The 27,500-nt window shown below is 41.0% G+C and overlaps 4 protein-coding genes across 4 annotated transcripts in view; 3 read left to right on the forward strand and 1 right to left on the reverse strand.

Annotated features, from left to right (window-relative positions):
• The first annotated feature begins 218 nt into the window (after positions 1-218).
• LOC138047121 (two pore potassium channel protein sup-9-like) lies at positions 219-4,941 on the forward strand. Its single transcript, XM_068893847.1, has 2 exons — positions 219-606; positions 3,655-4,941. Exons 1-2 carry the CDS (start codon positions 273-275, stop codon positions 4,335-4,337), a joined length of 1,017 nt encoding a protein of 338 aa, XP_068749948.1. The 5' UTR covers positions 219-272; the 3' UTR covers positions 4,338-4,941.
• A 7,438-nt stretch (positions 4,942-12,379) lies between these two features.
• On the forward strand, positions 12,380-16,658 carry LOC138047120 (proline-rich transmembrane protein 4-like). Its single transcript, XM_068893846.1, has 2 exons — positions 12,380-12,547; positions 14,002-16,658. The coding sequence occupies exon 2, from the start codon at positions 14,032-14,034 to the stop codon at positions 15,151-15,153; it is 1,122 nt and encodes a 373-aa protein (XP_068749947.1). The 5' UTR covers positions 12,380-12,547; positions 14,002-14,031; the 3' UTR covers positions 15,154-16,658.
• Positions 16,659-17,454: 796 nt separating this feature from the next.
• LOC138047122 (uncharacterized) lies at positions 17,455-25,292 on the forward strand. The gene is made up of 2 exons (XM_068893848.1): positions 17,455-19,488; positions 25,124-25,292. Exons 1-2 carry the CDS (start codon positions 18,722-18,724, stop codon positions 25,290-25,292), a joined length of 936 nt encoding a protein of 311 aa, XP_068749949.1. The 5' UTR covers positions 17,455-18,721.
• A 1,657-nt stretch (positions 25,293-26,949) lies between these two features.
• The window catches only part of LOC138046759 (uncharacterized), a 726-nt gene continuing 175 nt past the window's right edge, over positions 26,950-27,500 (reverse strand). The window contains exon 1 of the mRNA XM_068893346.1: positions 26,950-27,500. This exon is cut by the window's right edge and continues 175 nt beyond it. Within this exon, the coding sequence (XP_068749447.1) occupies positions 26,950-27,500 (551 nt within the window).

Here is a 27,500-nt window from a genome sequence, read left to right on the forward strand (position 1 = left end):
TCTAGAACTAGACGACTCTCATCTTTTACGAAAAAAATACATTTCCATGCAAAATTATTGCATCGAGATGCAATAAAGAATTTTGAGTTCAACCTCGCCCGGGGAACGATTCGTAAATTCTGTGCAGGGTAGGGAGTGATTAAGTGAACGCCAATCATCATCATCATAACAAATTGAACGACCGCCAGGTGTTAGCTCTACAACAGGAAGATGAAACCTTCTCTTTATGTTAACTTAACAAAAATTGTTCTAATTAAAAACCGCTCGGATCAATGATGACGGACGCTGAGGAGGATACAGTAAAATTTGAGCCCAAATCAATCTGTGTTAAAGTGGTTATCGCCTTGTTAGTCATGCTGGTAGGAGCAGCGGTTTTCATGGAGCTAGAACGAGAAAAGGAGGATTCGAATTCCTCTGAAATATTACATGATGCAAACAAACTCAAACATAGTTTGATAGAAAAATACAACATAAACTTAAGAGATATGAAAAAATTAGAGATTGCTTTGGAGCGAGAGACGACTGTCAAGCAAGAACAAGAAAGGTTGAGTCGATGGACTTACAGCAACTCTGTTTTCTTTGCGTTCACGATTATGACAACTATTGGTGAGTATCTGGAAAGAAGCAGACTAACAACAATTTTTATAAAAATAACGACACATTTGAACTAAATTTACAAGACATGTTTCGGTCGTTCGACGACCATCTTCAGTTGAAAGTAGAAATAATTTAAAGTACATTTGAATTTATAATATAATGCTAAACAAAGACAAATAATTATTTCTACTTTCAACTGAAGATGGTCGTCGAACGACCGAAACATGTCATGTAAAGTTAGTTTCAAATTAAATGTGTCGTTATTTTCACAAAAATTATTGGTGAATAGTTAGAATGAGAAATTTACTGGTGGTTAAGGAATTCTTAAATATCCTGAAATAATTCCCGTTAGGGAAGGAGTATAAAAATTCATAAAAAAGGCAAGTCCACATAATGTTATGGACTTAACTCATATACTGAATTTGAAATCATCAAGCAATCTGTCTTGGAATTACTTTTACAGTTATATCGTCAAACGCGCGCGCCAGTGGCATTATGCCCTCCGGTGTTTTAAAAAAAGCGGTTCTCCTGATACAGTTATGATCCAAGTATATTGTAGCCTTTGTAAGATCTGTCTTGGAGAATGCTGCTCCAGCGTGGGCTAATACTTCAAGTCTCAGCATTAAGTTTGTACATAAAGAGACATTTTACATTCTATCCCTAACCGAAAATCCTTATAGAGATCTCGAGATGCACTTTTTTATGCATCAGGCCTAGGTTGAGGTCTTAAGGTGTTAAGCAGACGTTTTGAACAGAAAATATAATACGTAACCTGGCTTGAGGAGTCCCGAGTGATTTAAATGATCTCGATGATTGAGAACTATTAGAAAAATCAATGTCTTTCTAGTACTCAGTAAAAATAACTTATTCCATATTGTAATTGAAAAAAATTCATTTCCTCCAATTAAATGATCCATCTTATCCAACGTCATGTTGGGAACAACTAAGTACATTTCTCTAAAGTCCTGCCACCTGCCAAAATATTCTGGAGCAAAGTTTGGCCAGTCTTACTGTTTGAGTATCATGGAGGTATCCGGTTATTATTATTTTTCAGTGTTTTTTTCGTTTATTTACTTCCATCCTGACCTCATCTTTGCCGACTTTTCAGACTATTTTTAAGAACGTTATTTTTCTCACTGTACGGAAGCCACGCTTTAATTTAAAGTAATTAAAAAAAAACCTAAGACTTCTTTGTGGCGTGACGTAATTCGTCCAACACCGTTGATGTGTGTGATGTATCTGCAACAATCCTCCGGGAAACAAGCTACATTTTCATGGAAATATTTCATTTTGTTAATAAATCAATGAGGTGGCTTGTGAGGTGTTCTTTCTCAAATGGAAGGTTAATTATCTCTGAAAAATACCTGGTAACCCCCAATTTCTTTTTGGATACCAATAGTATCTACTAAGATCTACTTTCTCTGCATAATTTTAAACCGCGCAAAAATATCCCCGAATTGGTAAGCATCACCGATAGGAAATCCGAGTATCTCGAGATGCGCAGAACGTATGCGCAATAACAATATAGTAGGCACCGTCCGTAAGGTGTTCCGTGGGTAAACAAATGCCATTATTATTTCCATTTCCATGTTGCTACTTGTGTAAAGGAAATGGGTCTACCGCAATTAACTTACGCTACTTACATGTCGGTTGCATCGAATCTTCGCCTGGCGTAGCAAATAATATTTATGACAGGTCTTTCACTACAAATTTTGTTGGATCACCTCGTATGGCAAGCTAATTGTAGAAATATTCAATATTCAAAGCGTCTATTTTAGTTCAAATCAACGCATAAATTTATGTTCAATATATATATTTTTTTTTTGGTTCAACTTACGATTTTGCATTCAACACTTTTATTTCGTTCAACGCGATGTACTTTCGTTCAACGATTTATTGCACAGCGGTTGACCACTATTGCCTAGTTCCTCTTGATCTCGTGAGGTCACGGGAGGATGGAACAGTCCATGTATGACCCACCAAATGACCATACATTGTATACTAACCGAAAAAGGTTGGATTCTGCGATTTCCCACCACTGAAACAACCCAAACCATTCACAAAAGCTAATCTTAGATCTAATTAGGCCTAATTAGGCCTAAAACGTTATTTAATCTCAAAATCCAACCTTTGTCGGTTAGTATTCAATGTATGGTGGGTCATACATGGACTACTAACCTCTCAACCGCTGTGCAATAAATCGTTGAACGAAAGTAAATGGCGTTGAACGGAATAAAAAGTGTTGAACGCAAAATGTGCTATTGAAATTTAAAAAGAAAAGGTTGAACCGAAGCAATCGCATTCAAGGATACCAAAATGCATTAATTGCAAAATTGGAAGTTGCGCCAAAAAAAGTATATTTAACATAAATTTATGCGTTGAATTGAACTAAAATAGACTCTTTGAATTAAAATATCCATTTATTGAATATTGTTACAAGAACGTCATACATTGCTTTGTCTTTTAAAGCTTTTTTTCGATTTCAATAACACTTGTCAAGATCTACATTCCCCCTGCATAATCATAAACCGGGGCAAAAATACCTTTGACTTAGTAGGCACCGTCATTAAGAGCGCTCAGGAGCTCGTTCAACATGTGTCCGTGCATTCCGGATCGAGTTGGAATTTGGCAGTGTTGGTTTTCGAGGAGAGGGGAAAACCGGATTACCCGGAGAAAAACCTCTCGGAGCAAGGAGAGAACCATCAACAAACTCAACCCACATATGACGCCGGGACCAGGAATCGAACCGGGACCACAATGATGGGAGGCGAGTGCTCTCTCGATCACTCTCATTATCATCATATCTTTATTTACCCTCGGATTTTAGAGTAGTGTGGAGGTAGCTAGTATCTCCGAGCGTTTCCCGTCCCAACCAAGGCCACAACAACGAGAGTTCCATGCCCTGCTCTATGCGAATAGGGAGTGGGTTCTTTTACGTCCCCAGGGTTATGTCACTTATGTGACACTTAAGACTAGAGAGTGAAACCATTTGCAGATGTCATTAAAAAGGCAGCACATACGTGATCGTTCATTCACTTTCGCTTCCGTTTCTTACAGGTTATGGTCACATGTCACCTCATACCTGGCAAGGCCAGTTATTCTGTATATTCTACAGTCTTCTCGCCATACCAGTGGCAGGCATTATGCTGCTCGGCGTTGGGAATCACGTGAGTTTGGCCATCCGAGTACTTATCCGCTTCCTCGAGAAAAGCTTTCCCAGTGGGGTGGTATGGGGGAGTGCGAAACTCAAAAGCACGTTGGTGACTGTCGCCCTGATGATCCTTATGATTATTTTTGGCGCTATTTTGACGTCACACACCGACGACTGGTATTTCAGAGAAGGAGCGTATTTCTACTTCATCAGCGTTTCTACCATCGGTTTCGGAGATTACGTCGTCAACGACGGCCAGCTTAAATCTTCGGAGCACACCAAAACGATCGCCGTTCATTTCACGATTGTGCTCATCACTCTTGGTCTATGTGTCTTGTCCAGTGTGCTATGCTCTGTCAGTGCCGCCATCGAAGAGAGACAGAACAAAATACGCATACACATGGAAAATTCAGCTGTCAATGCTGTTGGCGCAGCTGAATCGGCCTTGAATAGTGTAACTAGTAACTTTCCTTTGAGATTGTCTAGAAAGGATAAGGATAAAAATTGCAAAGAAGGGGAGGACGAGAGGAGCATTAATCAAAATCTTGGATCAGAATCTGCTTACGCCAGCCGACCGGATTTGGCATAAACTAGGCCTTTATTGAGATTAAAGATTACTTGAGAAGCTAATGCTTCCAATTTCTCCCTAGGCGTTTTAAAGTTAGTCATCCTCTAACTGTTTCATGGTAGCAAACGAATACTGCCTGAATATCCCAAGGCAACGATATTTAGGGCCAGTACAGAGGGAAAATGAATAGTATCCCATAATGCATAGAGATTCGTTTTATATTATCAACTGAAATTGTGACTTAGAAAGTATCTTTCAGCCACAACGCAGAGATGAGTAGTGCTGGAGACTTCCATGTTGTGTTTACAAACAGACCTTGGTGTCAAGGCTTTGGCTCCTCAGCATATATGTTTTAAAGTCAATTAGCGTGTCATTTAAAAAATGAGAGAGGAGTGTAGATATTTGATCGATTTATTCAGTAAATAAACCGCTTCTCGCGGCTGGTATGCCGGCTGATAATGTCCGCGGCCAGACGAGGAATGGATAGTATCCCATAATGCACAGCAAATCCTTTTATATTATCAACTGAAATCGTGACGTGATCAGAATCTTCCAGCCACAACGCGGAAGTGAGCATTGCAGGAGGCTGCCATGTTGTGCTTAAAAACAGACTTGGGTGTCAAGGCTTCGGCTCTTAAGCATATGTGTTCTACCTTCATTGCGTGTCGTAAGAAATATTTGGCGTCAAGTTGAATGATGAGGGTCTAAAATAGGACTTTCTAATCCCGCTTCCCGCCGCTAATTTTTTTCTTTAATCCCGCCATCCCGCACGCTCCGGACATTTAATTTTGGACTACTAAAAGCGATTTTCGCGAGGTAATGTGTCATACATGCCTTTTTCTTTATTTACGTTACAGACAGCAGACGATGGGTTAAGTCTGGCAAATTTAGCCACTATGAGTAAATTCGTTTGGACGGAAAACAGCAAAATGAATCCCAGCGAAGAACCCTCGGTACACTTAACTGAAAGGGAAACAGTGGGTCTGCAGAAAGACTGGTGAAATGTGCCGGGGCATATTGGGAAACATCTGTATTTTAGAATATTCGACATTCGTTTTCACTTCCATCCTTTCCTAAGATACTCCAATCATGTGTACTGAAGTGAATGAATCTTTTCCAACATCATGTCGAGGATACAAAAACACAGTAACATTAATTCGAACATACCACATATCTTCAAGATGCAGTCTCTTTTGAATTGTAATAAAGTATCAACTGTTCAACCAGGGTGGACACTGCATAGGCACATCCAGGAATGACTGGCTGGCGCCTTTCCAATTTCCAATTCGTCAAGAACTAGGGTTTTTTCACCCTTTGATGCCTTAAGTTAAAGACAACAAAATGAATTTCTAGTCGGACCGAGTCAAAAAATCAAATCTTTATTAAATCTCACTATACTAGGCGGCCAAACTGAGATGTTACTCGGCAGTTGTGACCGGGTCTACCGTGACAGTATTTGAAGTGAGAATGATCTTGTCACTCACGGGGACCTTTTTCTGGTACATGCAGATAGTCCGGGCAGGCTACCAGCCCGAGCCATTGTTGCTTCTTGCCTTACGCTTCTCTGTCGTACATAGGCGCCATACGTTTAAGCCCAATCTCGCATTATTGCAATCTCTTCGTGAGAAGCCTTGCCTAGAGGAGGTTGTTTCATCGGAGGAATGTCGAACAGGCTTGGCCAAGTGTCTGTTCAGGTCGCGGATACCATGATCCTCGAATCGTATAGTAATGTGCGGACCAATAGGTTGTTCGTTTTAACTCTGTGCATATACCAGTGGGTTCCCTGCAACTCCATCACCAGCAATATTTCAATTTATCCTTCAAGCCGTTGCCATTCGAACAATCGCTAATTTTCGGGATCAGAGATTAAGAGTTCCTCTTAATGTGGAGTAACAGTACTAGTATGAGGAGCTGCGCGCAGGAGCGATGGGGCAGGTATTACGCGTGTGGTCTTTAAATCGGACAAAGAAACTATTTCAACTCCAGCAGTGTAGAGCGTTTTCACATGACGTCACCGCGGCCATATTGGTGTTCCAAAACAAAAAAAAGGCAGCCATGATGGTGTACCAACCCAATCCTCCAGGAATTGAACTCTATTTTTACGCGAATACTTTCTTTTGTTTCGGTAATCCAATATGGCTGCTGGTCACGTGAGTGAAAACGCTCTGTTGGCAGCATACAGACTACATACATGATTAGGTTGACGTCCTTCTATTGTTCTCAGGTGAAACGTTTTTCAAGTTCGCCAACTAGTAATTCAATGGTTTCTTTTGTTTTCAGAAGATTCCAATATGGCGTCTATGTTGTTTGTCGAGTTATTTTCTTTGTCGCTGTCATCTTCAGAGTAGTTCTCAATAAAGTACCCGCTGCTTATTTTTATTTAGTATTTTGACTTGTATCGCTTTCAATAGTTGAGTCCATTTCAGTTACATTTGAGTACATTTCAGTTTCATTTAGTTCGTGGAACGACCCGTGTTGAAGCTGACGCTCGACATCTTTTAGTGTGGGTCTACCGCGAAACGCGTGTTTCTTTGTATGTGTTTTGAGCGCCCCAGGAAGAAATCGATTAAGCCAACGCAACTTCGATCTTCAGTAATCCAAACAACGCATCACAATGCTCTCCATGATTTTGGACTACGTGGTTTGCTTTTAATAACCAAAAATGTAAACAGCGCCACGTGCCTTCTATTGTAGATTGTCCGATCAAAACACCGCCACGTGCACGTCCAACAAATTCAACCTATTTTTTAACTGGATTGCCTATGGCATAGCCAAAAGACAGATGAAGAAAAAAATAACATAGTTTGTATATGAAACTCTGAATTTCCAATTCTCAGCGAAAGATTAATGGCAATAGATCGTAAAAACACTAAAAAATAAGCAGTCTACGACTTCCTTGAATCAAGAGGAATTAAAGGTCAATGTTTTTGTCAAAAGGAAGAATTTGACCACGTGCTAGGCAACCGCAAAGGTGCACGTGATCACCTTGTGTCAACGTTCTTGTTTACATTAAATGAACTACTGGGAAGAATGTTAATGTAATAGCTCGTCGTTTTCAGAGTAAAACAATGTACTTTTTACCCAAGAAGTTACCGTCTTTCGTTTTTTAATTTTGTTGTGATATTTGATTGAATATTAACATTTCATCTGTCGGGTCACGAAACCTTCTAATCAAAACAAAGTTTGTAATTGAAAATCCAAACATCTGAATTATACTTGCGAACACGGCAACCAGAATTATCGCAAATCACAATGCTGACAAACACAAAGACGACGGAAAAGCTTAATAAATATGAAGTTTTTAACTATTGAATGTATTTGGATTAGATTAAAGCTATGTAATAATATTGTTGAAAAATCTTCGTGTTAATGAGTAATGTAATCAATCTTCGCACCAGTTAGCCCACGCAGACTCTCTTAGGGATTCGTCACGCATTCCTCCCCCACGAGCGTCTGCTGAAACGAGCCACAATTTCCTTTCCTTTTGTTAAGAAACTGTCATCTGGAAATCACGTGCGGGTTACTGAGGAACCAATCAGCACTGTGTAGATCTCCCCTGGGAGCGTGAATGCGTCAACTTCTTCTTTGGACGAATCATGAAAGGGACGAAGCCTTTTCAAAATATTCTTTAGAAACATTAGTTTTGTTTCCTCAGTGGGTTATGCATTTGCACTCTCGCGAGTCAAAATGTTAGTGCCTAGCAAGGGTAAGATGTCGTTTCATCTACTAGTAAAATTGAAAGCGCCGTGAAAATATATAAATACGAATACAAATACTAAAGTAGTGCGAGTGTATTTGAACCGTTGAATTGTGTAGTTGATTTGAACTGCACCAGAACCATTACCTTCAAGTGCAATGAACGCAACTAGGACGGTAGCGAAAAGAAAGCTTGAAAAAAATCTATTACGTTTCAGCTTGAAATTTTTAGGCTGCTTTTGGTGATGATCGTCTCTAAAAATTGATTTAATGTTTTTGTGTTGCTAACCGATTGTTCGTACTCATTGTTTCTTCGATTTGAAATATAAAGCAAACCTAAAATCAGTTCAACCGAAGGACTACAAGAAATGGGGTTATTCAAACGAAACGACTCCTCTGAAATAGCGCGGAAAGAAATGTAAATATGATATTAGGGAGCTTACGAAACGACGACGCCGACGGCAACGACGACGCTATAAAACAATAGGTTTAGTGAGCAAAAACAATGGCTCTGCACGCTCTGCACGTGCGTTTTACATTTTGGTACATTTCTTTGCCGTCATCTCCTAAATGACGACGTGAAATAATCAAATTCAAGGTTCTGTGGAGGACGTTAGCACATGACGATGAATTTTCAGTTCTCTCTCTACGCTTCCAACTCACTCATACCAGGTTAATTCCTCGACAGTTACTTCACATTTTTAACGCGAAACGATAATAACGCGAACTCGTATTTTTAAATGAAGTCCTCGTAGCCGTCGTCGTCCTCGTTTCGTAAGCTCCCTATTAGGGAGCTTAAGCAACGACAACGGCGACGGCAACGAGAACGTCATCTGAAAATATAAATTTGCGTTATTTTAATCGCTTCGTGACTATTTCAACGTTTTTAATATGACAAGGGTGTGGTGATTCCTCAAAGATGACACCAGTCGGAACGGCACTGAATTTAAGGAGAGAAAATGAAAATTTATCCTCAAGTGTTGACGTTCTTCATAAAACCAAAAACTTGGCTATTTCACGTTGTTGTTTTGCTGACGACGGCAACGAAATGGACAAAAGTGAAAAACGCACGTGCAGGGCGTGCAAATCTATTGTTTTTACCCTCTAAATATGCAAATTTGTGACGTTCTCGTTGCCGTCGCCGTTGTCGTTGCTTAAGCTCCCTAATAAATTCCAAACGAACGTCACAAATAGGTTTGAATCGCGCGAGAGCAAAATGTTTCAATCATACGAACTCTACCGTACTCATAATTTAAAGACCTTCAAACATCTAAGCCAAGGCATGGAATTTATACGCTCCAGTTTCTCTTTGATAAGGATTTAAATCAGTGATTTCAAATGCTGAACACACCAAGCCGATCTTCTTGCAGTTTTCTCAAAGTTTTCTCAGGGTCTAAAGTGCGCTTCCAGAATCTGGAAGTCCGCTGTGATTGGTCTACATAAATTCCGGCTCGTTTCAGTAGAAGTTCGAGGGGGAGAAACGCTTGACGAATCCCTAGGAGTGCGCGGGAGGCTACGCACTAGTAAGTCGTAGCAATTAATTGGATTAACCAGGAACGTAAAGAAATATTTTTAACTTCATTAAAAAAAAATAATTTTTTGACTAACGAGAACAAGCTTTCTTTCAAATAAATCTTCACTGTCACACTTCCAATTATGTTTTACCTGAAGATTGTGCAGAGTTGAGTACAAAATAAATGTAAATAGCCAGACAACTCAGATGCGACTTCAGTAAACACGTACAGATGCATTCAAGGCGTTCGATTCCCTCAATTTTTTAAGCTCATACAGAGTCGCCATTTGGTTTCAGTGTTCCACATAACATCACAGTTAGTAAAATATTAATTTAGAAACAAAGCTCACTCAGTTGATACGACGATCAAATTGTTGTCGAAGTCACTCGCGGCTTTCAAGATTCCAGATATTTATCTTTCACCGCCTGTCTTGTTTAAACAATTGACTTTCCATTCTTGAGGTCCATAAGAGTATATTTTGTTTAAAGATCCACTAAAACGCCATTCGCGTTACAATGACTTTCGACACCAGTGCAGGTTAATTAAATATTCTACTGTGTCCACCGGATAAAATCTATGCATTTCTACTACCCCCTCAAACCTATCAAAAATACACGCAGATGACTCTACCCACAAAGGCACTACTTAGTAGGGGAGTGTCAGGAAAGAAAACGACCAAGTGCCACCCATTTTCCGACTGGTTTCCCACACTGGCAACCCAGTGATAATTTTACTCCCAAGGCACTGCAAACACAGGGAACACTTCATTCTTTGAGGCATCTTTAACGGTGCTAGCAATAGCCGACTTTTTTGAAAAATTATTATGCGCGTGATGCCGAAGTGGCAAATACACATCAATTTGCCCTCTAGGCATCACGTACTATGTTTAAAAGAGAAGTAATGAACACAACAGTCGTGGCGATTAAACAGTCTTTTTTAGATCAATTAAGTTGATTCCAATCAGTCCTTCGACAACGTACAACAGGTTGTAAGAAAACTTGTCAATAAGCAACTCGGCTGTACATGTGCTGAGATGAACTCAAGTACTTTGGCATGCGACACCAGACGAGAAGCCGGCTTTTTTGCAAACGCATGGCGTTCAACAAAGTAAACAAAAGGCAGACGAGTAAAAGATTTCCAAAGAAAGCATTATACCAAGAAAAGGAAATAATCTGTATTCAGTGTGAAATGAACTAATTAGCCCCCGGAAATACGCCTGTGTTTGGGACCTAAATGAGATGGAGTGCACTTTTTTCCGAAAATTTTGATATTTTCAACAGAAAAAACACAAGCGTAACGCTTTCCTTAGAGAACTAAAACTAAAACTTGAAAGGATATTTTCTAAACATAGACAGATGAAACTGACAAAGAATTGGTGTCCAATCTTGCCCTCCCGCGTTTACTATATTGAAAAAATATCCTTCCGCATTCTTGCGAAGCATTGGTGCAAAAAACTATAGGATTTTACAAGTAGTGATACTTTGAAACAATTCTTCTTTTTTGTATAAATATCGGCCTTGATATTGGATAGCGGAGGAGCAACAATACAACATTTGGATACGTTAATAATGAGTAGAATAGGAGGACAAATAAACAGTACTTCAGGCCACTTTGTTCCGTGTCATGCAAATTAGTCAACAGTTTCAAAGAACGAGGCACAAAAACAATAAGTGCTTTTGTTATTCAATGCTATGGAAATAAGGTGTCCATGATGTCGCCACGAGAGTTAGTTTTGTTAATTTGACTGACTTGGCGGCAAAAAGCCTTTTATGCCTCCCTTTCTCAGTTAATCACGGCGGTAGGTAATTCGGAAACTAGGGTACTGCTTTTGCTTGAGCTCTGTTTACTGGGCAGAACGAAATATCAAGAGATCATGTTTGGCTAAGGGTTGAAAACCCTATCAACGATCTTACTAACAGAAGTAAATAACACTTAATATTCAACATTGGCCCAGTAAAGGTGAAGGCAACTTAAACGCATTGGGCAGGGTTGGGCGGGAAAAGTCTCGTTTACACGGGTCCGGACAAATTTTTGCACGGACGAATTTTGTTTGCATGGAACACCTGCCTGTTTAAATTCTGTTACAGATTGCAATGGTGTTCACATGGATCGGTGCAAATTTTGAAACCAGTCACAGCATGTAAATAGCATTTTTTTAACTCTCTGCTCTGATTGGTTAAGCTAATGCTTTTAACCTATCACGTTGTAGCTAGGTGAAGTACGCGGCAAATCAAACATGGCGGCAGACAAAAACTTTATGTGGACAGATAAAGTAAATGCGTTGTTGCATGTAGTTTTTCACCACAAAGTCGGAAAAGCAGGCGAAGGAGTTGACTGGGAAACAGTGAGGAGAAAGTACGAAGATCTAACCGAAATGTTTTTGGAAAAGTACCCTGACAACGATTCGATCCGGTTCCACCGATCCCGTGTGAACGCAAGGTGGAACCGTGCAAGTTTTTGTCCGTGCAAAAATTTGTCCGGATTCATGTAAACGGGGTCTAAATCACCTCGTTAGACGTCTGACACCACGCATTAGTAGAGAGCTTAAGCACGTGCGTTTTTAAGACGCAGACAGCAACCGGAAGAGCACATTTCGTGTGCCAGGACAGTAGTGTTTCCCAGATTTTTATACTAATCGTCTTCAATGGAGAATAGATACTTAGCAATGTAAATGCGGTTGTGTGACGACAAGTTTAAAGGGAAAACAGCACGCTTCCGCAAGTGCTGAAGCTTAATTGCGACTCTTTAACAGGACGCCATTGGCACGTGACTACTTATGTTATGTAATGAATACGCACGTGCAGAAAACTCCGCTTGGAGGGAGAGTATAAAAGCCCTATTAGCGCGCAAATATTTTATATTTTTACAACGGCCGGGGACAACCTGATGAAAAGACTAAACAAGTCAGCTATACATCAGCGTTCTACCGTTCCCTGACTTCACAGTTCAACAGATTTTAAGCAGAGTTTGGATAACGGGGTTGCTGTCTTGATCTATCTTGACTAAAGGAAATCATTTAAGGTAAGCTTACCGAATCTCTTTTGAAATCATTCCAAAAAAGCGAATACTCAGGTGCTCACTTTAATGGACTACTTTTTCACTTCGTCTTGCACTCATAAGTTTCTCTTTTTTATACATTTAAAAGGAAAAAGGCTTGTAAATTACATTAACAAGATAATAAATTTGATAGTATAATAAATCAATTTATGAAGGTGCTTTCTATTGAAATGAACCAAGCTTTACTAAGTTGCGTGCTATCTCACAGGCTTCCGAAGCTCATTGTGAAAAAAATCCAACAAAAATATAAGGATTTGTATGGGAATCCCGATAAAAGACCTGAGAAGATAATTTTACGAAAAAATTCTCAATTAAAAAGCCTAACCTAATTGCCATTGTGGGTCCCTTCCTTCCTTCCTGTGTGGTTTTTTTCCAGATTCGACGCGAATTAAGCCATTATCAGTTCATCGGTTGTCAACGATCAATTCTCACGAGCCCACCAAATTCAGTCAAATATTCCTGGTTAAAATGTTCCCACGGTTAAAATTCCACCGTAGAATTCAAGGACAAAGGTTTTTTCTTTCATTTCAATCCACTAGCCGCGCAATTGAAGCCCTGCTAGCGAGGTCAGGCGGCTTTTAGTGTCCCAAACGAATCGATAAAAAAACGTTGAAAAAGAGCCTCTTTAACACTCATCACCACACGGCGACCGTTGAGTTTCCGCTTGGTTGCGACGCTTTGTTTGTGGCTTGGTAACGAGTCTTTGTTTCTCTTTGTTTGGTAACGTCGAACGACGTGTTCCTTGGAAACCACGAATGATTGGGTCCTGAATGACCTTGAAACAAGACCAAGCTCTTCACGGTCTAAAGTCTGAATCAGTGCCATGTTGTCCAGTCCTTTAAATAACGATGGTAGAAATGAATCGTTTGGATATTTTTCTACTTCTTTTTCCGTGACGATTGCTTTTATACTTGCTGCAACCGCAGGAAAAACTGCGAAGAAAACCCTTAAAGAAAACTTGAAATAGCGAACACTTCTTCCGTAATACGAATATTGGGCTGCATATACAAAAATCTAGAAAGTCACTTCATCGTCACTATACACCATCACGCATCACGTTTACGGCAAATGATGGAAGAAACTCGTTTGATATGAGCTCATTTCTTGTGTGTTAGCAGTAGGTTTTAAGTAACTTTTCAAAAGAGATAGACGAGGTAGAATTACACAATTGTTTTGACAAGCAGCAGCCCACCGTTTCGCGTTTACCGTTTCGCGTAAACGCAATGCTTAATCTCTCGATGTATCCAAGTAACCTTTCAAAAACGGTTCAGCAACTGCAGCGACTTAGCGTTTGATCGTGATTCGTGAACTAAGGAAATGAAAATTAATGTGATGTTATAACGACTGCAGCAGTACAGGAAATAACTAAAGCAGTTGTAAACAGTAGGTATGACATTCACAATATTTCTTCTTTCCAGGACAAAATACAAACAGCAATTGACGGGCCAATGTCTGATCCTGCCATCGCGGCGGAGCCCATTCCAGATTGGAAACCTGCTCTACAAACTTGGGAGTGGGCTTGGGAATTACACTGGATTGGCTTTGGGGCACTGTTCACGACTTTAGCTGTCTACTGCTTGATATCATTGATTGTTACCTCGAACACTAAAACAAAACGAGGACGCTTAGCGGTGGTTATTACAAGTCTTTTATTTATTTTTGGTGTAACAAGAGGTCTTTTCCTCTTCATCAATCCTTACGAGTCTGAACAGTGCAAAATACTGTCTTCGTGTCCAGTTCTCCTGTCTCGAATCTTGTTCGGTATCGCACTGCCATGCATGACAGCTTCGTTCTCATTGGTCCATTTGACCTTCCTACAAGTGATGAAACTCAAGCTGTACCCCAAAGTTCTCCAAAGTACCAAGTTCTTATCTTGCGTCATTGCTGTTCATTTCGGTCTTGCAATCTCAACAGAGGTGATTCTAACAATGTACGCTGACGTGATGACCTTAGCTATAGTTTGCCAATCTTTCTTCATCATATTTAGTTTTCTCCTCTCAAGTAGCTTCATATACAGTGGCACGAAAATTGTCGCTTACGTCAGAGAAACTCATACCCAGGTGTCTCGCCTTGGAAGGCGGAATTACAGCGAACAGAAAAACGCTGATAAAACTAGCGAGAGAATGTCACGTGGCCTTCGCCGCTTCCAGCCGAATGTATCCAAACTTGTCAAGATAACCTATATCACGGTATTTCTTGGATTTGCGAGCTGCGCACTACAGATTTATTCTATTTTCGCCGTACATAAAATGCGCGAGAGCAATCAAACATCTCTCCCGAGACCCTGGCCGTGGTTAATCTTTCAGACGCTTTATCGCGCAGTGGAATTCGCTGCTGGTTGCACTTTAGCCTATGTGAGCCCGCGACAGGCCAGCTCAATGCGCTATCCACTTAAACGTTATCTTAACTGCCGCCAACAAAAGGGCCGACTGTTCGTCATATCTCCAAGGAGCGATTTCTCGAAATCACACCAAACTAACACCCAAAATGGCGTACCTGCCTCTAAGTCATGTTCGAGCTTAACAACACAATTGGGTGATTTTCTTTCCCAGACAAGAGCAGGCGCGTAGCGTGGTTATTTTTTCAAGTACGCACAAGTACATATGATCTAGAAACCTAAGTAAACTAAGCGAAAAATACTGCGTTCTTTATTTCTTGTTCGAAATAGTTGTGTTAATACAAGCAAAGAACAAAGCGTCTTGCCCTTATTTTGAGCAAACTTGGCGCAAACAAAACATTGTTTTGGTTGTGTTAGCGTGACTGGAATAGTCAACAACGTTCTCGGAACGTCGCTCGTTTGCAACTTCGACTTTTTGTTGCACGCTGACCAAACAACACTGCATTGTTTAGTGAAAAAAAAAGTCGATGCAAAACTAAGTGAGAACATGGTATAGCTTTTGTTAATTTAGTTTTTAGAATTTAATCAAAGTGATGTTTTCATAACGAAATCTTGGTTGCGTACAAGTAAAATGTTAAAAATAGAAACAACTGCTTAAAATTTCAAAAATTTCTGTTCAAGTACGCACGTGCGTATTTGCGTATAGGACGCTACGCGCCTGAAGAGGCTTTCTATTAGTGCGTCAAACACTAATAAAATTGCCAACGAGTTTTACTCCGGGAAAAATGGCATGATATAACGTATAGAGGTTCGAATCTGGTTCATACTTACCGAGTTTGATTTGTGAGTTCAAGTTTTTGCCTTGAACAAATAAATAAATGAACAAATAATTATAGATTAATAAATAAGAATTGACCGCTCTTTTTTCGTGCTTTTCTGGCCCAATCATCGAAAGTAAACGATTGAAAACAACACAATTTTTTTTTCTATTTAAGAATCACAATTGTGGAAAAAAGACGAGTTTACATGGTAGACGAAAATATGAGCAGGGGGAAAACTCTTAAAAACGTAAGCCCAGAAAGGAAGTTGCACCCAGGAATTCCCGAGTGAAAATCCGGCACCCAAGCCTCTCCGTGGCCAGACTGCCTACCTCGTCTTCCTCCTCGGCTTCGGTGTATTATACAGGCTCACATTGTCGTCAAAACGCAAAATATGATGATCTCCACTGTTGTTTTGTGGAGTAAGGCAAGGAAATGCACGGAAATAGGCCTTTTCCGAAATACCAAATATTCAGCTTGATACTGAGGCAGTGAGGACAAAAACAAGAGAAACATGTTGGAGTGAATGTGAAAAATATTTGCATAATACCCACTTTCCTTCGCCTTTGTCCTCTTAACTTCTCTTACGAGCTGGGTTTTAATATATTGAAAAAGGCCTATTCGAGCTGCACGTCCAGCAAAAGTATTCTTACTTTGTGGTGCTGTCGCTTCCGTAGCTGTTGTCTTTGCTTTAACTCCCTAAAGACCCACGACGGCGACGTAGGCGAAAATGTCACCTCAAACAGGGGCGGATCCAGCATTTTTTGAAAGTGGGGGCCGAACAAGAATACTAATCAGCGCGCGTTAGCGCGCCTCAGTAGCGCCTTAGGCGCTACTTTCTAGGGGGGTCTGGGGGCATGCCCCCCCAGATAATTTTGAAATTTTGGGTACTCTTACATGCACTCTGGTGCAATCTGGAACGTATGTATCTGGCTTCCATATTGAATAAAATTATAAGTTATGGTCATAATGATGCATGGTTTTTGACTCTTCGCTTCAAAGTCACAAAATATATATAATTATATATATAGACATTAAGATTTTACGTTGTTACAGTCTCTGTAAGATAGGTTGACTGTAGACAAGTATTTCGCATCCAGTCTTCTTCCTCATTTCGAAAGGATAATATTAGCGCCTGTAAGTTGAAAGTTTATTCGCACAACTTTGGTCATACTATTAGCGAAAAATCACGCTTTAGCTAAAAAAATCAAAAGCTCCAACAGACTGCTTACAAAATGATAAAATTATTGTATCTTTTGACAAAAAAAAAATCTCCGACGAACTGAAAGGGGGGGCCGCGGCCGCCTCGGCCCCCCCCCTAAATCCGCCCCTGTCAAAATACAGCTTCGCACTCACGGTCGTAGGTCTTTCGCGATCATTCCATCACGTTCACATCGCACTATGTGTGAGAAGAATCCTAAAAACAGATTGGGGTTTTGAGCCAATTCACCCAAGCTGAGTGTTTTGTGAGTAAAAATACACAGTGAAATGTCCACATCAGTATGCTCACGCTGTCGTCAAAATCTCAAATTTTCACGGAGATTTCGCGTCGTTTCCATGAACGGTACAGCAAAAAAGTGCTGAAGAGCTCTTTGGTTAACTATGATTTCTGTCATCCGTGAAATTCTCAGGTTCTTACACCGAGGATAAACCGAAAACCTGGCCACATTCAAACATTTCGAGATAATTGACTCAAAACAAGCCTCAGACTTTGTTTAATGCACATTTCGTTAACCAAAATCACAGTTTATTGTTCATTAAAGTTTGCTAAGAGATGGCATTTTATAATCAAACACAGAACAGTGAAGATAACTTACAACTTGTTTAAGAAAAATAAACAAAGTTGCGGGGTCAAAGGACACCTTAGACGAGCCAAGACTCATTTGCGTCACGGTTAACTTCAACTTGATTTGTTGAAAGAAAGTTGTTGAAGTTGTTCTGATTGGCTGAGCCACTAAAAGAGATAAGGGAAAAATAAACCAGACATTTGACGGTAAAGCACTAGATGAAGATAGAAGGTGAGGCTTGCAACCATACTGTTTGCTCGCACCATCGTAAAATGCAACAGTACATAGTACAAACCGTAGAGAGATGTAGTAGAACATTTTCTGCGTGTTTTCAAAGGGACAACAAAACATTCTTCATTCGCTTCTGATGTACTTCGTGTCATTTTAAGAGTCGGATAAATCATATTCATGTCAAACGCACGACTATCATATTCATATCTATCACATTCATGTCGTAACTACTAGAAAAAAAAAAGAAAAATTCAACCTCAGTTTTCCAGTTTTTACTGGGTTGCCAAACCCAGTAGGAATCAGCGTTGCATTTCGTCGTTTCTTTATTTTTGTCCGTGTCTGTAAAAGTCTTGCCTGACACTCCTGCTAAGTGGTGTTCTTTGTGCATAGAGTCTTCAGAACAAGTTTTTATCATGGAAAATTCGCGCCACAGTTATCCTCGTAACAAAAAACTGACCTTTCGCAATTTCTTGTCAAAGAAACGGTATGATGTAAATAAGAGAATACTGACATTTATATTTGCAAATTACATGTCCTCTTACCACTCAATTCAAACTTTACATCTCTATGCAATACGCGAATTCAAATACTTCCTTATATTACTGTATAAGAGTCGGTTTGTTTTTGAGGGTTTTCCTGCTTATAAGCAAAGGCTTTTTAAAACAAATTGAGGTAAAAATTATCGGATAAAATGCGCGACGTTTCGACCGAACTTCGGTCATTATCAAGCTTAAAAGTGAAGATAAAATTTGCATACATATAAATATAAAACTAAGAAGTAAAAGTATGTAAAATATGAAAATGTACAAAAACGGGTGTTAAAAACATGCAAGAATAAAAAAGGATTAAAACACTTTCGCACGAATTGAGTCTGACTGTACATTGAGGCTTGGTCTCAGTTTGGACCCTTAATGGCGAACGTTTTTATGTGCAGCATAGAAGAACCCTCGAGCGCGAAGGCAAGATGCCCGCATACTACAGGAGATATGTGGATGACACATTAACTATTGTGCCAAATATAGCATCAGCTAACAAATTTCTCGAGACTCTTAACCACTGCCACCCTTCGGTTAACTTCACTATGGAGATTGAGAATAATGGAACGCTTCCGTTTCTTGGCACACAGCTCCTTAACAAATCTACACAAATCCAAACCAAAGTATACGTCAAACCTACCAACACTGGCCTTTCGCTGCATTACAAGAGCCATGTTGATGATCGCTGCAAGCGCGGCTTATTGAAAACTATGCTTGATCGTGCCTTCCGCCTCTCATTCAACTGGTCATACTTTTCCGATGAATGTGATCGGCTCAAAATGGTGTTTTCTCGTCTTAGTTATCCAGACAGGTTAATTAACTCCACCATCTCGCGCTTTATCGCAGTCAAAGCTTCTGATCAACCTGTTCTCGAGTTGCCAGCTGTTAACAACGAATTAAAAGCGGTTCCAGTTGTTCTGCCATTTAAGGACCAGTCTTCAGCCAATATTGTAAGAGCACAACTTAAAGATCTGAGCCAGAAAATTCAAGTGACCGTCCAGCCCATATTTGTTAGCCACAAGATTAAACAGCATCTGAAACCGCGCGAAGTAAAGCCTCCCATTGTCAACCAACAATCGCTTGTTTATCAATTTAAATGTGACCTGTGTGATGCAGGTTATGTTGGTTACACACGGCGGCATTTGCATCAACGCGTTGACGAGCACAAGAATGCGTCTTCCTCCATTGGAAAGCATTTATGCCTTTCTCCCCTCCCACAGGATAGGACCTTGTAAGCTAGTGGGCTGCATACCCGCGCTCGTTTACTGGGCACTAGAATAAAAACAGACAATCCAAGATGGAGTAAAATGGCTAAGGGCAAAGGCCCAAAGCCGATTTAATCATTCAAACTTTCTTGAATTTATTACAAAAATAATTGCTCTATAAAATGTGTTGAGCCCAGTAAAGGTGAGGGCACAAAAACGCCAAAGCAGAATGATAACCATCATGCTGCCACCCCACCCAAGGGAAATGCAGCCCACCAAATATACTAGCAAGGAGATATTCGAAAAACAAAATCTACCAAAGAAGAACTGCCCATTCAAAACAGTTCGAGACATTGTGGAAAATAAAATAACAAGCTAAATATAACATGAACTGCTGCCCTTACCCTTCAGTTCAAGAGTCTATGGTACTGAGGGGGATTCCCCAATCACTCCGAGAAATCAAACAAACAAAATAAAAAGCAATGAACCGAAACAAATTTACTAGTTATTACAGTGCAGGGAGAACAGCCACTCTCGCCAATCAGTTCCCCAATCCCTGACTACTTAAATACAAATTATTAGCTAAATTTAACATGAACTGCAGCCCTTGCCAATCAGTTCAGATATCAACAGCACAAAGGGGGATTCCCCAATATTAAAGGTTTGCGACAAAATAGAGGGGGTCAAGAACCAGGACAAGAAATACATGTCGGTACAGGGAAGGGAGAACAGCTGCCCTTGCCAATCTGTTCTCCGAACCCTGACTACTTACTCGATAAGCAAGCTACACCAAGATTATTAATGGAAAAAGTAGAGAATAGCTGCAAACTAGTACAAGGAGCAAGGGGGACTGCTACCCGTGCTAATCAGAACCTCAAACTCCCTGAGAGCTTGGCAACCAAAAAATGATGAGACTGCTGCCCTTGCTAATCAGTCCCATCACCTTTCAGATTTGCACATGGCTTCCCCTGCAAGCCATGCGTGTTCTTAGACTAACAAGCTAAGATATGAGAGAAGGTATCCTAATATACAATGTACTTAAGGAAGGCTAGACCTCAAATGACCCAAAGCTCTGATCGGAGCATCAGACATTCCCCGTTCTGCAGCAAAAGACGCAGCACCTATGCGAAAAATATGACCCTTGTAGCGTGTAGAGTCAAGCCCACAAGCCTTCAAGGAAAGAGGAAGGAGTTCTGCAAAAATGGTCCGTGAAACTGGGCTATTATCCGAATTAAGGAAAAGTGGGCCTGGTCGATTTTCCCGAAGTGATAAATAATCCAGTAGGAATCATACTGGGCAACAAGTATTATGGCGAAGGAAAATTGTAGAGAATGGACGCTAATTGTAGCTATGTCTAAAATTTCCGAAAGTGAGTTTGAGAGCCACTACACGCTTTGAAGAATCTACTAATTTGGCCAATTGATGAACCTGCTAGGGGGCACCTGCATCTTTAGGTGAATTGTAGGTTATCTCCCCAATTCGAAGAAAGGCAGAAAAGGTGGTCAAGCACATGGCCTGATATTGACACGTTGATACTGGGAAATAGCTAGCTTTGCCGAAGACTCAGTGATTCTGTTGAGTACTGGAAGTGTGAATAGCCTAATGCAAAAATTGGGAATAGCCTAATGCAAAAACATATGAGCTTACAGTAGACGGAGCATACTTTTTGTTGTACATATAAGTAATAAAAAGAGCCAATGTTTATGGGGCACGACAGGAAACGCCTTGCTAACAGAATGGAAAATCGCATTCTGAAATTGGTTAAATATTCTCCAAGCCCGCTGATAGGTCAGAATAGATGAAGGCTGGAGACTGGACTTAGCACGCATGGTGACAATAGACCCCAATTCTGAGGCTGCAGACACCGGGGAATCTCTGAGGACAAGGAGTCCATATGAGGTGGTGCAAGGTGTCTGAAAGTCTGGACCTGCAATCGAGATAAAGCATCAGCTAATCGGTTCCGAACTCCCTTTATGTGCTTAGCTTCAAACAAGATATTGTGATGTAAACAAATTGAAACTAACTTTCGAACAAAAGCCATCAGAACCCTGTCCTTGCAAGTTTGCTTGTTAATAACATGAACCAAGTATTCATGGTCAGTAAAAAACAATATGCACTGATTGCTCATAGCTGCACCCCAAAGGTATAAGCTTAATACAATGGGGTAGAACTCAAGAATGGCAATATTCTGATATTGCCAATTAGAAGGCCAGTTCCCAAACCCTAAGGCACCTGAAGCATCAGTGAATAGACCTAACTTGGGTGAATTTAGCCATGTATCTTCAAGGAAGAAGGACTTCCCATTAAAATTAGACAAGAAAGATAACCATAAATTTAAATCCTCCTTGACCTCTCTGTTAAGTCTGATATAATGATTAGGCATGCCAACACCCACAGTTAAGTCAATAAGGCGACGCAAACAGGGCTTGCCCCGGCCATATAACTGAACATGCAAAATTTAAGAGGCCAACGAGTGATTGGATTTCTTTGAGAATGACCTTTTTGCGACGACAAAACTCTGGTACCGGTGGTGGTCCTTCAGAGGTAGAGGGAACCAGGCCCATCGTGGCAGGTGAGACATCAGCTAAACTCCCTTGAACCACAGAAGATGCAATGAGGTCGGTGACCTGAGTCGGAGATGAAAGCCGGCTGCCCCTTCCAATAACTGAAACTTCCTGAAAGCCTGATGGTAGGGTAGGAACAATACTTGAGGGGTTCTCCGCTGGAGATAAACAACGTGACACTTCACCCGCTACTCTGTTAACCAGAATCTCGATTAACTGGATGGACAGCAGGGCCTCCTGTTGTGACGGCTGAACTGTCGCTGATGTGCTGGGAGGGGTCCTGCGAAGTCACAACATGTTTTTGGTTTGCTCTTGACCGGGCTCGTCTCTTCCTGCTCAGCTGGGCAGGAAGGCCTTGTGTAGAAGAGCTACTAGCACGAACGCTCTCCCGAGGGCTGGCACATTCTGGAGCCCCACCTGATGATGATGTCCTAGAGGCACGACCGCGAGAATTAACTTTAGGCATGATGAAAACCTGCAACTCAAACAAAGGGAAACTGGGCAGGAACAGAAAACAGTAGGGGTGACTAGAGCTGACACATGGGCAAACACAATCTAAATGCAAATAATCCTGGCAGGCCAAGCCCTGTCAAGACAACGAGTCGACAAGTGGGCAGGCCCATCAACGCCAGAAAGAAAAAGGATCCAAAGGGAAGTGCGGCATAACTACATATGACCAGCTAACCCCCACAAAAACAGTGCCAGGATAACTACATATCACCAGCAAAACTTTGGCAAGGAAGCATAATTACATATGACTACTGCCAATTAAACTAGTCAAAACTACATATGACTAGAACAAGTAAACTGGGCCACATAGCTGGCCAAATTAAAGGCTTGCATACTACATATGACAAGCAAAAATGTATCAACACAACACAAATAAATGCACAAAATAAGGGCAAGGCAAGATAGCATAACTAGACTACTGCCAATTAAACTAGTTACAACTACATGTGGCTAGAAAAGTGGGTAAGAAAATTTAAAAAACAACCTGGCGGGCACAAAACCATGTCAAGACACAAAGTCGACGCGTTGGCTGACCCTCGATGCCAGAAAAGAAAAACAAAGCTAGCATAACTACATATGACTAGCCAGAAGCCAGCATAACTACATATGCCTGGCCACAAAAGAACAAAGCTAGGATAACTATATATCACTAGCCAAAGCCAGCATAAATACATTATGACTGGCCATAAAAGCAAAAAGCTAGGATAACTACATATCACTAGCCACAAGCCAGCATAACTACATATGCATGGCTTTGAAATTAAGGGCTTGCATAACTGAATATGACAAGCAAAAATGTATCAACACAACACAAATGAATGCACAAAATAAGGGCAAGGCACGGTAACATAACTACATATCACAAGCAAAAATGTATCAACACAACACAATTGAATGCACGAAATAAGGCAAGGCAAGATAGCATAACTAGACTATTGCCAATTAAACTAGTCACAACTACATGTGGCTAGAAAAGTGGGTAAGAAAATTTAAAAACACCTGGCGGGCACAAAACCATGTCAAGACACAAAGTCGATGCGTTGGTTGACCCTCGATGCCAGAAAAGAAAAACAAAGCTAGCATAACTACATATGACTAGCCAGAAGCCGGCATAACTACATATGCATGGCTTTGAAATTAAGGACTTGCATAACTACATATGACAAGCAAAAATGTATCAACACAACACAAATGAATGCACAAAATAAGGGCAAGGCACGGTAACATAACTACATGACTACTGCCAATTAAACTAGTCACGACTACATGTGACTAGAAAAGTAAACTGGGCCACATAGCTGGCCAAATGAAAAGCTTGCATAACAACATATGACAAGCAAAAATGTATCAACACAACTCAAATTAATGCACAAAATAAGGGCAAGGCAAGGTAGCATAACTACATATGACCACTGCCAATTAGACTAGTCATAACTAAATGTGACTAGAAAAGTAAACTGGGCCACATAGCTGGCCAAAAGAAAGGCTTGCATAACTTAGTACATATGACAAGCAAAAAATGTATCAACACAACATAAATGAATGCACAAAATAAGGGCAAGGCAGGGTAGCATAACTACATATGACAAGCAAAAATGTATCAACACAACACAAATGGATGCACAAAATAAGGGCTAGCATAGAGACATATGGCTAGCCGAATAACTCAACATTTAAACAACACAGGGGTTGGCGAATACGAGGTCGGGTCACGATGCGGGAATCAATCATCCCCCAGCAGACCCAAAGCCTTTAGAACGGCGCCACGATGACACCTATAAAGGAAATATCCCTCAGGCGTAAGTCCTTATAGGGACTCTTGAACTCCTCATGAGACCAACAAAAAACATTAGGAATATAATCCAGCACAACGCCAACATACTGATCGAAAACCGACGCGTTATGTAAAAAGGACAGACAACAGACAATGCAGCACCGAAATGCCACGTGGGATGACATCACAAACGCCGATCGCGCGAACCGAAAATTCCCCTTGAAGCAAACGCACAAAATCCTCAATATTAGAGCCTACAATCTCGGGAAAGGTATGAGGAAGATCGTTAGTACCTATTTCCAAGATAACGATATCTGGAGCAAGGTCTCTGACCACGTGAAGGTCATTATCCTGAAGCGTTTGCATAGTGCGGCCGCCGACGCCATGCAAGTGAACAGACGCCGTACCACGAAGGTTGAAATCGCTAGCCGCGCGGGGATCGAAAATCTCGCTTAAGGCGCCGAACAAAAGAATGGCCTAAAATAAGTGCTTTAGGAACAACCTCTCCCATAAAGAAAGCTTACCGTTAAGCGATGTAAAAACGAAGTGTGATCCAGCTAGGAAAAGTGTGTGCCTGCTTTGTAGCCTGGCCAAAAGTCATCACGAGTGGGGCTCAATACACACCCTGTCCAGGCCCCGCCCGTGTCCTACACTATTACATAACAAAACTGTTGCCTAACAATTCAAAGCACGTGCATTCCATCTTGCACAGTAGAAATTAAATGAATTCCTCGGGAAGAAAGCCATAAAAATTCTATTCGCATAGCAAATAATCTCTTTCCGTGTGGAACATTCCTATGTACCCAATGACCTTACGAGGAATTTTATCATCTTAAAAAAGTGCAAGAGCAAGTTTGACTGTCTCATTTATGAAATGTTTTTAATTAATGAACTGAGACCAAGCCTCAATGTACAGTCAGAATCAATTCGTGCGAAAGTGTTTTAATCCTTTTTTATTCTTGCATGTTTTTAACACCCGTTTTTGTACATTTTCATATTTTACATACTTTTACTTCTTAGTTTTATATTTATATGTATGCAAATTTTATCTTCACTTTTAAGCTTGATAATGACCGAAGTTCGGTCGAAACGTCGCGCATTTTTCCCGATAATTTTTACCACAGTTTTCCTGCTTCTATGAAAAATACGTTTTCTCTCCCGTCCTCTACTTAGGCATGATCTTCGCGGAAATTACATTCTGTCCCCCAATAAATGCAGAGCAACCAGTTATGGTTTTATTTCTTTTTTCTTACGTGTCAGCTAACTTGCGGAATGCGCTAACTGATTTTAGCCGTACCACTGAGTCTACTGGTTTCCAAAGAGAATCCAGGGCCCCATTTTGTACAGCGGCCTTTCTTTTTAATTAATATCTCTTTAAATATTATGTATTTAGTATGTATCTGTATATGCTATGTATTTTAGCTGTAGCTGTAAATGTAATACGTAGAAGATATTAGCTCTTGTAGTTATTCTGAAATTCGAGATGAAATAAAGGTTATGCATGCATGTATGTTACCTTTAGTAGGGCGCATGCGCACACTTTGTAATCTGCGACTTCAGTGCTTACCATATGACAGATAAAATGACTTTCCCCTTGAATATTTAAGCAAGGAAATTCTTACACTAAATTGACAAGGGCGGTTTGGAGCTGTGAGTAGGCGTGGGATTTGTCTCATATGGTTTAGGGGCCGACATATCTCTCCCTCAATGCCGTACCGGGAGGCGAGGTCGGTAGCAGAAAGCAGCGAAGGACCAACTGCGTCCAAAAGCGATCGCACGGGCCGAAACCCTGGGATGACTCGTTTGGTACGACGCTCCAGCACCATGTCTGGAGGTACTGCGTTTTTCTCTCTTATTCAAACATTCCGTCAGCGCATGCCTAAATGTTCTGCCTCTCCGATACGTACCATAGCAAGAAAAGTTGCCGGTTTTTACAAGGAATTGACATTTCACTTTACTGTGCAGGCATAAACGCACTCATAACGTAAGAACCGCGCCTTTCTTGTCTTATCGAGACAGGGGTGAGAGATGGTTTCGTGTAGATTGCGGGGACGCCTAAAATGCTTTCTTATAAACATGGCGGTTCACGAGTGAAGTTGTCTCTCTGGCCTTCCAGGGCCTATCGAACGGATACAACTTGGGCAAGGTTTGAAAGTTAAAATTTTCAATCGATGCTGTATTTCGCTGGTAGGACTGGGTGGCCCGACACTTATAATAAAAAAAAATAGGAAATGAGAATCGTGGGTCTTCAATTGTCATGGAATGGCAGACTTACCCAGAGTTCTTTTTGGGCTTGAAGAAGGCAACTTGAGAAGCACGACACTGGCCCTCATCAAATGGTTGAAGCGCAGCCGGTGCAGTCGACACACCATTTCTCTTGGCTTTTCCTAGTGTTCCGGACGATTTCACGTAGTTTCAAGGCGACAAAAACGGTAAACTTTCGAGACGATTTATCCTCAACAAACGACAACGACGTAATATAACACAAACTCAAAACAGTACCAAAGGTCAGTCCATCACGTGTAACGCAATGTGTCACGTGCCCGAGTTTTGGCGCGAACATCCTCCCCCTCGTGTTCGACGGCGGGGCTAGGCGGCGAACACTACTTCGCACTCTCAAGTAAACACAGTTTAACGACAGGTCGGGTGTAGGTACCGGTCTTGGTACGAACTTTGGCTGCTCTGACTCTCCCGTCGTCCCCAGGGAGCGCTCTTAGCACAGGTCCTAACGGCCAACACCCTCGAGGGGAGTTCTCGTCGACGACCAGTACAAGATCTCCTTCACAAACATTACGAGCATCCTTCTTCCACTTCCGGCGTTCGGTCAACGCTGGTAGGTATTCCCGGAGCCAACGTTTCCAGAAGTGTTGGGTCATAACTTGTGCGTGCTTCCACCTCTTTCGGCTGCACAAGCCCTTGTCGTTGACGACATCCGGCGGGAAATTAGGGTTTCCTCGTCCGAGCAGAAAGTGATTTGGCGTTAAGGCTTCTTCGTCACGATAATCAGTGCCGACATGAGTTAGAGGGCGACCGTTCATTAATGACTCCACTTTAGCCATAAATGTAAGCAAAGTTTCATCATTGACACGCTGCTTTCCCACAACTTCTTTAAGCGCTCTTTTCGCAGACTGAACGAGACGTTCACACGCACCGC

The sequence above is a fragment of the Montipora capricornis genome, chromosome 4, assembly GCF_036669925.1.
Source record: "Montipora capricornis isolate CH-2021 chromosome 4, ASM3666992v2, whole genome shotgun sequence".
In the NCBI taxonomy this organism is placed as follows: Eukaryota; Metazoa; Cnidaria; class Anthozoa; order Scleractinia; family Acroporidae; genus Montipora; species Montipora capricornis.

Bases quoted from the DNA above. Each gene is read 5' to 3' on its own strand.
- LOC138047121 (XM_068893847.1), top strand. From the start codon at position 273: ATGATGACGGACGCTGAGGAGGATACAGTAAAATTTGAGCCCAAATCA. The intron at 607-3,654 runs GTGAGTATCTGG...CGTTTCTTACAG, and splicing joins CACGATTATGACAACTATTG to GTTATGGTCACATGTCACCT.
- LOC138047120 (XM_068893846.1), top strand. From the start codon at position 14,032: ATGTCTGATCCTGCCATCGCGGCGGAGCCCATTCCAGATTGGAAACCT.
- LOC138047122 (XM_068893848.1), top strand. From the start codon at position 18,722: ATGCCCGCATACTACAGGAGATATGTGGATGACACATTAACTATTGTG. The intron at 19,489-25,123 runs TTTATGCCTTTC...GCAAATAATCTC, and splicing joins TCTTCCTCCATTGGAAAGCA to TTTCCGTGTGGAACATTCCT.